The 11050-nt window shown below is 41.4% G+C and overlaps 1 protein-coding gene across 1 annotated transcript; it reads right to left on the reverse strand.

Moving 5' to 3' along the window:
* Positions 1-2294: 2294 nt before the first annotated feature.
* Positions 2295-10961, reverse strand: alg6 (ALG6 alpha-1,3-glucosyltransferase). The gene is made up of 12 exons (XM_022253717.2): positions 10763-10961; positions 10072-10156; positions 9282-9371; positions 8642-8730; positions 8047-8197; positions 7103-7267; positions 6689-6851; positions 6010-6195; positions 5696-5766; positions 4687-4755; positions 4096-4213; positions 2295-3816 (listed from the first exon to the last, which is right to left on the reverse strand). The coding sequence occupies exons 1-12, from the start codon at positions 10845-10847 to the stop codon at positions 3526-3528; spliced, it is 1563 nt and encodes a 520-aa protein (XP_022109409.1). The 5' UTR covers positions 10848-10961; the 3' UTR covers positions 2295-3525.
* Positions 10962-11050: the final 89 nt, after the last annotated feature.

Genomic DNA, 11050 nt, shown 5'->3' on the forward strand with positions numbered 1-11050 from the left:
ACACACACTTTTGCAAAAATGATACATTACACCCCCCCCAAAAAAATAGTTCCGCTTCCTGTACATGACATCTGAAAACAGGGTTAGTAGGAGGGGATATTTTTAATTCTTTTTTAAATTCGGATTCAGTGTCAAACTAAGTTTTCACTGCTTAAAATAACAAGCAAGGAAGGTCAGGTTACATTTGTTTCAATTGAAAGTAAGGAACTCTATCTTAAAGGGTACTACTTGTATGTATCATTAAGTCCACTGGACCTTCTTCCACCACTTTCAAGCTAAAAATACGCATTTTTAGTCTATTTCCAATTTTGCGTATCCCCCCCCAAAAAAAGATGAAACAAATTCAGGATCACTCTATGTAAGTAAGGTAGATCAGAAGACAGGTAGCATTTTTTTCTGGCTTCATTGAAATTCAGAATAGTTCTTCAAAGTTAAGTGGATGAATAAAAACTGCGACTCGATAGCAATTTGTTCTTAAGCCTATGAATCAAACACCCATGTTACTTAAAAAGCTACACCCAAAGCTATTATTTTTGATGAAAAAAAATTTTCATGAAATGAAACTATTTGTCAGCTCATGTACTTCTTCAGTGTTTGCAGGATAACTACTTTTCACCCTGAAGGCTTTACTCTTACTGGCCCAGGTCCTTTCTGCTGGGGCAGAAAGGGTTTTACGGATTATATTTTCCCATTTTGGCTGGGCTCCTCTGGACTCACGTGTGATAGCTTTGTGCACAACTTGCTTGTATATAACGTACGGGGACATGCATCTCAGTCTGTCAAACGAGTGCAGTGCGCGCGGGTGAAGGTGTGGAAACTTTCAGTGACCTTTGACACATATCCATCTAATACCTGATGCCACAAGAATATTGAGGCACTAAGCCCACGGTTGTTGGGTGAGTCAGGAATTAAGCCCATGTGTTCTTTTGTGTGATACTCATGTACAGTAGTTGGAAAACATACTTTGACATGTGTATGGCTGTATACATTGTAAAATGTATTCATTTACTTAGTGTCATCGTGTGTAGTTACTTTACAGGGATTTACTTTCATCTGGGGACTTTTTAACCAGCTCTTGACACAGGTTTCTTGTTCTCGCGCTCGAACGACGGGAACAAGACCCAAGAACACTGTTCTCGGAAGAGGATCACACACCACCTCCTTGTCAGGGTTTTACAGGAACACACGGAAAAACTAGTGAGATTTTGATTTTTGAACAGCAGCAAAAAATAGAGAGATTCTATACAAAGTTGGAGACAATAGGAAGTTTTGCAAAACATTAATTATTTTTCACAACACAGAAGTGTAACTCGAACAATGCCCACACCAATACATCCACTTATTTGGAAGTTTCTGATTAAAAAAAAAACGCCACCAAAATGCTTCAAACGGCGTATCGAAGTATCGGAAGTTTATATAGGGTCAGGAGTCATCCCAAGTTCATTTCTTTTCTGACGAGGACCAGCACGTTGCATAATTATAAATCAACGTAGCTGCAACTGTGTAATCCTGGCTTTCAAGACGCTGAAACTAACCTGACTGCAACGCGGGCCCGATTGTAGTGCCCTTCAGGCAGTCCAATCGCTGACACTGCAGCGGCCATGTGACCGTAAAAAGAAAGGTCATGTGACTACACATAGGGAAGCCCAAGTGAAAAAATAGCAGCGCTTCACGTTGTTAAATGACTAAGCGATACGAAAGTTTTGCCACACGAAGGTACGTACCACAATAAAGTGGTTTAGTCTAATAAATATTTTTTCAGGATAACTCCATTACCCTGAGGTTCAGTTGTCGAGATTTTAATGTATAAGTACTTCAACAAGTGACATTTGATTGGCCGACTGTATTATGACTTGCACCTGTCAACATTTCCTTTTTTCGAGTGAAAAAATACTTGGATTTGAAATGCTTTAGTACATGTACATACAGAAAACATCATTCCTGCTCTTTTGGTTAATTCCTCATCCACAGTTCCGCTGAATCACTGAGGAAATTCAATTTGCTTTAATTCAAAAATAATTTTGAAACGGAATATTTCTTGGTATAAAACTTAACTAAACTGGTTCTCTGACTCTTTGGGTTTGTAGCGCACATTTGGTGCTTTGATTATAAAAAGGGGCCGATCAACCGCTCAATTTGTGCGTGATCACTACTTACCGCACGCCGCGTGGAGTCCCAGTACCGCAGGAATATTACACAGTCCGCTCTCGCTTCGTCGTCAATCCCGATATAAAGTAATTTTCATTCATATTGTTTTATTTGACAAAAATACTCTTAATTCAAACAGTAAGCACTAATTATTCCGCACAAAAGTCATTTTGGCCGACAGGGTTTGATAGTTACAAATACAGTCATGCAAGTGTACATCAACAGCGCTTCCCCCTCATAAGACAAAACTCCTTAGGTCTCTTGTTCATATAGGTTTGGTACAGTCATTTTTTGAGTTCCGGATTGCGAAAATTATTCAGTAAGACTGCAGCTAAAAAATCCTTAAATTTGAGTGAAATATGGTCAGAAGTCAACTTTGTGTTTTGGATATACTTCAATTTTTTTTCAAAATCTAAGCTTTTATATTTGGACTCACAGGTTCGATCGACGAAAGTGACGATGACACCTTTCCTAGTTCTGGATCGGTTTAAGATCGAGACAAAAACGTCTTCACAAATAAAAAGTAACCACACGAAAAATCCATTTTCAGCCAAAACCATTGTAAAAAGTTGCTTTTCTAATAGAGAATCTTTTAATTTTGAGAAAATTAGATGAAAGATAAGAATTCCAATGAATTAAAAAGGTAGATATTGCGTAAGGTTTGACTCAACTTTTCAACTGTACAGTGAGCTACCAACGTTACCCTCCCCGCGCCGCACAGTTGACGAACCCATTACGTCACGTACATTTCTGCTGCGCCCGTGTAGTTGAGTTCGCAACGACTTTGCGTGGTAATGCCGCGCGATCAGAGAGTAGGGGAAAAGCTTGCAGTTTTCGGTAAATTACAAAAAGGAAACTCTAAAAAAGTCATTTTGATTAAGCAGACATTAGATGCAAAGGTTTATATGACTATTCAATTTAAAGAAATGTTCAAAATCACACGTAGCGAGTGACCTATCGCCCGTGAATTTTAGTGGTTTAGCGGTGGTTTTTCATGAAGTCTGTCCTTCAGTAAGAAATTTCACAGACATTTTATGCATGAATGTTTGTTCCTAATTTAGTTACTTTTTTACGGGTACCCGGCCCGGAAAAATGGAACCGGGTTTTGAAATCGACCGGCGGGTACCCGGGTACCCGGCACAGGCCTAACGTGGACGCCGACATGTTGCTTGTCACTAACTAGGCCTACCAGCGATAACCAATTGTATGTACCCGGCATTCGAGCGGCCAATCCAAGAACGACAAATCAAGCTGTTAGTGAACATACGAGAACATGCCGCCCAAACTCTGCCTTAGAGTAGGAGATAAATATCATTGAAAGAAAATTTCTTGGAGGAATGATTAATCAGTGACAACCCAGGACATGACAAACTATACCTACTCCACTTTTTGCATTTTACGTTTTGGTTTCCCCTTTTTCCCGGTACTTTGCTTCAAGTGGTGGCCCGCTGCCGCATTCCCTCTGCTGATGTGGTAAGCATTGGTCACCGCGATGTTTTCCACCTCCGTGGTCAGCTGCATGATGTAGAAGATGACCAGGAAGACGAGGAAATGTGCACAGGAATACACCGAGACCAGCACGGCATAGAGATCAGGATACCTAGCTGGGGGCTCCAATATCACACTGGTGATGCTGAGGGCCATGGCTCCTAGCAAGGAGCAAGCAACCTGTGGAGGGAACAATGTTAAGTACACTTGGGCATTACGTCAGCAGCATATAGCCAGTGGCGTATCCAAGTCTGGGGTGGGAATGGAATTTGTTTCTGAAAACAACTGATTTTTTTCCTCATTGAAAGAAACCTCAACCCCAGTACCTAAAAATGACAGCACCATTTCTAAAATGCTGGCTCTTGTGATTGACCCAGCCTGTGCATTGAACTGGTAGTTGGTTCAATTTGGGGGTTCCCATTTCAGAGAAATAAAGAAAAGTTCTGAAGAGTGTCTTACCAGAACTTTGAATTTGACAGACTTTTCCCTGAATGACATCCTTGCCACAACCAGGAACATGAGGCAGAGGGCAAGGTAAGGCAAGAAGAGCTGATCCTTGATGAGAAGTGGTAGCATGCTGAGAGACATGCAAGCAGGTGAAAAACAAGCCTCAGTTCAAGGATACGTTAACATTTGGAAGAAACCAGAAGCCTTAGCAGAACCAGCAAAATGAGTCAGGTTAGTGTTTGAACAAAATGCAAGCTGCGACCTTGGACGTGCTTCATTTTGGGCATGTGCCGTTGGTATCTGCCTAGAGCAGAAGCACTCCCTCTTCAGTTGAAAAGAGCCATGTTGGTTGGGAGTGTTCATGTTGTTGGCATTAATGCGACCGCAACACTGCCATTTCGTAGTCATTTGTGAACCAGCGACGTGCAGTTCTGACCAACGGAACCTCTTTTTCCTAGGAATATTGCACCCTCTTTTGGTCCAGCTCAGGACTCATACCGATCTGGCTCAACAAAAATCTCGAGTCGTCTAACTTCGCCTGAAACATTACAGTGGCATCGTTCACAGTGATACATTTTACTAGGTCTTAGCAGTCATACTTACCTAAATGTGGATATAAGAAGAAACCAAGAACAGAGCAGTGGGTGAACATCAAGAAGGCAACAAACAGGCCTAGAATTGGGGGAGAGAAAGGAGATGAGAAAGGGCAAATGCAGAGACCAATTGAAATCACCTATGAGTTAACTATGAATTCAGTCTGGTATCCTGATTTTGTCACACTCTCATTTGAAATGGAATTCCCCAGACTATGAAGGCACCAATGCTGTATGAGGCCACATCCAAATTACCAGGCTGCAGCTGACATGAACATACTCATATATGGGAAACGACTGCCACTGTAAAACCACAGGCTTACACATGGCCACATTCTCTTTAAAGCCAAGTGGTTCGAGCATGGCCTCGCATGATGCCAGGCAAGTTTGACAAGTAGTTCATCTCTGCTAAGCAAACATTTTCTACTCCAAAATATATTTCTTTGAGTAGTGGCTCCTTGAAATTGGAATCTGTATATTTCTTGTCAAAATCAAAGCCTCTCCTGCCTGAACAATCTTTGGACGCAACAAAACAAGAATACAGTGGAGAAATACTAGCTTTGCACTTTCGTACTGAAACCCCTTAGACCAGGGCCAAAGAGCAGATATGGGGCGGGGGGGGAACGAGGGCAATGGACCCCCAAAACGGACCAAATGATTCGGGGGAGGGGGGGGATAATGAAAGGCCACTTTGGGGGTCTATTTCCAAAAGTGTGTAAAAAGCACCAAATTGTAGCCTCAGCCCTCAGAGGTCATACAATGATAAAAATGTTCCCAAAATTGGCACCCGAAGAATTTGGCCTCCCCCCTGAAATTTTGGTTCTTCAATTTATTTGCTGAGCAAAATCTTCCGGAGAACCAGTTAAAAGCCATATACTTCATTTGAAACTCTGGTTGCGGTCACCTGTATATGCTAATAAAATATTCTGTGAGATTGAAGCAAATTCTGAGATGAGCAGTGCAGTTGTTGAAAGGGGAGGGGGAGGTTAACTTGTAAACAAAAGCCACTGAACACTTACAAAGCTACAAGAAGGATGCTCTTCTCATGAACTTGATAGGAAAACAAGAAGAATACTAAAGAACTATTTATCTGTAAGAAGACAAAAGAAACAGTACCTTTAGGAAAGTACCACATCACTTTTGTAATTTTTTTTCTTATAAAGATGACAATAGTCTAAATCAAGAATTGAAAACTAGTTTTGAGTTTTTGGAAGAGAAATATGTTTCTTGCAAAATTAAAAACCAAAAAGAAGTAATTATTTGACAGAACAAACAGAAACTAGGAAAATGAACAAAGAAATGACCAGGACAGCATGTAGAAACTTCTACTCACCAAGGAGTAGTGAAATTTTAATATACTGCTTGCTGATCTAACGCTGGCTCTCAACAGATCAGCACACAGGGGTAGTAAGCATACCCCAGTCGTCGCTAGGCAGAGTTTGACCAATGCATCTTGGGATAGGATATTCTTGATTTTGATGATGACACTGATGCTGCACCAGAAGTTGGAGACTTTGTCCTGGGGCAAAATATTAGGGAAGAAACAGGATTACTTTTGGTGCGATCTGAGTCCAATAACATGGTCTTCAATGAATAATAATGGATAGCCTTATCTAATTCACTATGCATGTGGCCCAGATTTTCTCTTCACAGTGTATTGATATGCCGGTTCTGAGAGGCACCAGCTTTTGAATGCGACTTGCTAAACTGACTAAGGCCATGAATTACAAAGTTAAAGAATTAAACACGAGCTGAAAATTTATCAGCTACTACAAAAATACCTGTTCTTCATTATCTTGTGACATAATTATAATATCACATTATAAGTTGAGCCATATCAATTACTTCTTTGAAACAAGTTTAGAATTAGGAGCACAACGAACCAAATAATTTTCTGTCATTGACAGTGCAATATCTCACCAGCATCGGCACCAAAATACTTGCATCCACAACATGCCTCGTCAACAAAATATGACACCCAAAAGCTAAAATTTTTGGAAATAACGACTTACCTCGAACAGCCCTCTGTCAAAGGGGAAGAGCCTACGCAACACCTGAACAAAGACGTCCATGTCTGATAAAAACGGAAGCCAACACAGAACGAAGGTAGCAACGACAACAACACCAATCTGGACTAGCTTCCAGAAACGGTACAGTAACGGCAGTCTGGTCTCCCTGCAAAACAGAAACAATAAACGTGATCGTTCATGATGGCTGTGCATCTCTACTGTTAGATCCCTGTTCGTACACACAGCACTCTGGCAAAAGAAGTGAACGATTCTGTAAATGTGAACACCTTTGTTCCAGTGAAGACATTCTAAGGCTCGGGCAATGTTGGGCACAACAGCTCTAATACTCTGACAATAAGTTGCAGCAAACCCGGGCATGTGATCTGAAAAGGAGAAATGACTCTTAGTTTGACATACCAGATGCATCTTGCCAGCAGACAGCAGAAGAACGGTAGAGCATGGTACAGCTCCATCTGCTTGTAGTTCAGGGCCAAGACAAAGGCAATTGACCCCAGGAGGTCGTGATTGGTTGCCAGGGCAACCATGGCCCACAATGCAAAGCCAAGGCTGGCACAGTTGTATCTAAATCAAACTGGAGTGAAGGAAACGCTAGTATATTCTTTGCTGTTTCACATGTCAAATGTGAGAGAAGTTAAACGTGTCTGTACAAGTAAGTACAAACGTAACTACAGAAGCTTTAAAACCTGGGACCTTCCAAAATATCACATCAATGTTTTATCTTCTAAGCCACTGGCATCTTGCCTAAATTGGCTACTTGTATCTCAACGCAAATCTTGGGCATGATAGTCAGAATTTGTAAACCAACAGAACCCAACATTTGGGCGCATCGTGGAAAGGGATACAGTGGGGAAATTTTGAAAGAAATTAAGTGCAACAAAAATTACTGAAGCCTCCAACTTTTCTGGACCTTAGTCTTATTCTAAGAGAAGGTCCAAGACTGTTAGGTGAAGAACAGGCTACAAGACGCAATATGCATGTAAATATGAAAATGACAATATTTTGGCGCCTTTAACTGACAGATACTGTAACACACTGTGCGTGCTATTATTGCTGTGATATCATAATATTGCAGAAGTTGAAAAGTAACTTTGAAATTGAACATTGTCAGGAAGACTTTCCTACGAGATTACTTGGTAATTATTACAAAATGTAGTCTTTCAGCATGTTCAGCTCAAGATCTAAAGCATAAATTATAATGTGGTAGTCAGGTTGATGTCTGTGACAGCCAAAATGGCAACAGCGATAATTTGGAGGATGTACCATTGTAATATTTCTCCTGGATAAATCTTACATTTTTAACTGCTCTTTCAAGATGAACAGTTTGTAAAACCCAAGGATACTGGAAATGGCCGTGGTCAATGACGATCAGTCCAGGGTACAGGAGGAAGGCGGCCGCAGTCTTCAGTTGGTTGACCTCCAACTGTTCGGTCAGGGTCCACGAGCAGAAGGCAAGGACGGCGGGGATGTAGAGCAAGACATCCACAGCCAGGACTGTGGGTCAGGGGGATGGAAGAAAGAGTCCAGAATCAATACAAGTTGCCAGAAGTGTACCATGTCTTTGTATACACAAAAACAAGTACTTAACCACTTGCTGACGGAATTATTCCTTTAACAAACTTGTCACAGTCTTGTTTTTATTTTCGGCCACAAATACTGAAATTTTTATACCACAAGATGGCACGGCCAAGTTAAAGTCCTTCACAACGCTGGACTTAATGCATGCTGACCCTTGGCGGCCACTTGTTCAAGCTCTGTGTGTAACATCTCTGACTGCACTGTCACTTTTCTGAAACTCTGAGACAATGCTTTGGAGTGATACTTAGAAAGTTTACAATTTCTTCCGACAGGAATGGTAAAGCCCCAGCAGGGGGACAGTACATAACACAAGGAGGAAAATGAGAAGACACATGCATTCCAACAGAAGTCACACATTACCTGAATACCTCATAAAAAGTTTATGTTCACGGCTCTCGTATCCTCTGGAAGAATTCAAAGCTACCCAGTCAGGATTAATCTTGTAAGCGCTGTTGAGAAAAAAAAAAGATTTGGACTCTGAAATATACCGCAAAGTCAAGTAATGGAAATCATGAAATATGCGATCTGTAAAAGAATAAATAAAAGGAAGCCGGAACACTGGGAGGACTGTGAAGCCCAAATGAGGTCTTTAGTTAAGCAGGAATGCATCATTGTGGACTACATCTGACAAACGACTGCACAGTTCTCTTGGCTGTAGCCACAACAGGGCTATCAATTTCATGGCACTGTTTAACAGTGTACAAGAAACGTTGTGCTTACTATAGCAAACAATTCTGCTAACCGTTAGCACTATTCCAAGGTGGTGCTTGGTGTCCTTGTGCTCCTGGTTGCCCGTGCTTAGAAGTTTCCATTGTTTCGTTTTGTACCTACATTAAGCAAATTTTTCCTCCTAGGTATGCATTTGCCGTGCTTACAGTCTTCATGAAATACACAAAGACCCTGTTAGAGTAAAATCGTGTGCTTAGCAGCGCCATGAAATTGGGCCCAGAACTCATCAAAATCTTCCCCCTAGTAGTAAGGGGTAAGGCAAACCACCTACATTATGCCGCACAGCCAGCTGTGGTAGGCGGTTAGAGGTGGGTAGTCTAAGCCCCAGTAGAGAAGGTCATTGTCTGTGGTGTTTGTGTACCTGCAAAGATATATACGTGCAGACAAAATTCAGATTGGTGAAATGTGACCAACTGGCAACCCAGACAATGGCTGTGCTCGAATTAGTTAGTTACGGCTTGCAATAACTCATCAGTCAATGAAAAATACATGAAGCCGCTATCCATCAGTGTGTGTGTTTGCAGCTGTAACCAAATAATTTCGACAGAGCTTCTCTTACATGTAAATCTAAGAAAATCCCATTCGAGGGTCTAATTTTTGAGAAGCTGCTTGACGTTTAGCAGACAAATTGTGTTGAAGTGTATCAAGCAAAGATTTTGCAGAGTAGCCATGTCAACAGCTGCATGCACTCAGCAATAGACATGTATACTGTTGAACTACTATTTTAAGAAAAATCTGGTTGTGCCCTCCAGCCTATAGCCTCTGTGAAATGAATGGAAGCTCTTCAAGCAGAAAATCACTAAGCATGAAATTGTGCATTGGTTTTGAGTAATGAGTAAAGCCAACATCTCACTGCGCTTGACGTCAAGCTCACCGGACTGCATTTTTGCCAAGGGAGGGGGAACTGCGAAGCTGGGACGTGTGATTAAGTTTACAAAAAAGAAGAAGGGGGCTATGAGTGTGTTCCAGCACTACAATCCCAAAAGTTAGAGGGGGCAGGTGTACTGCAGCACTGCACGAGTTATTGATGTCCAAAGACGAGTTTATGTGATCTTTGTTACCACTGTTTGATGGGCAGGTTTGTGGTGATCTCCATCCAGTGCCTCTGTGCTTCATAATCTCCAAACATGGGCGGTGTGCCTGCACCTGTAAAATGACGACGATGATAAATCAACAAATGAAAGGCATGAATGCAGCCAGCATTGAAACAATACCATACCCGACCCCGGCAAGCTCGGTGGTCGAGTGGTTAAGACATCTGCACCAGTAAGCAGGAGGTCGTGGGTTCGAGTCCCACCCAAGTAAGCTTGTGAGGTTTTTTCGCAAGCTCTCGGACAATCACTGAGCATACAGTGCTTATTAATATACGTTGGGTAAGGGCAAACCCGTTATATATAATTAACATCTCCCCAACGCAAAAATACATCTTAAAAAAAAAAAGCCAAAGCTTATTGTCATAATTAAGTCCCTAATTGTACTTCAGTTTATTCACACAGCCTCAGCCTATTCAAAACTTGTCCACCGCAAAGCTCTTGAGATCCCATTGTTAATATTTTGCAAGCACAATTAGTACACTTGGGACTTCTTTTTGGTAAGCTTGCAAATAAATTAATATTGTAGCAACGGGAAGAAATGTGAAAAGGCCTTCCACCCCATTCCTGACTTAGTCATACATGGGGCCGGGGGGGCAGCCTCACATTTCCTCACGAAAAAGATGCAACGACTTAAACCACAGTAAGGATTTACAACAACCTGAATATTGGTTTAAAGAAACAGCCCATCGCACTGTAACTGCTATAAAAACCAAACAGACTGTCAACGCTAGTCGATTCTCCATTGTTGTTTGAAATTGCGCGACAAATTTTATCAATATTTAGTAAAAATAAGTCAACGTCTTGTCATGTTCAATGCTACGACACTTTGTACACAGTAGATCAGGAGTCCGCCTCGCCCGAACAGTTGTATATTTACTGTGTAGTAAAAATTTCGGCGTTCATTTTACGTAAACCAGACTACTTGAATTGGCATTCTCGTGCTCAA

This window comes from Acanthaster planci, linkage group LG12 (assembly GCF_054643075.1).
Source record: "Acanthaster planci isolate LZ-2023a linkage group LG12, COTS_SCS, whole genome shotgun sequence".
NCBI classification, from domain to species: Eukaryota; Metazoa; Echinodermata; class Asteroidea; order Valvatida; family Acanthasteridae; genus Acanthaster; species Acanthaster planci.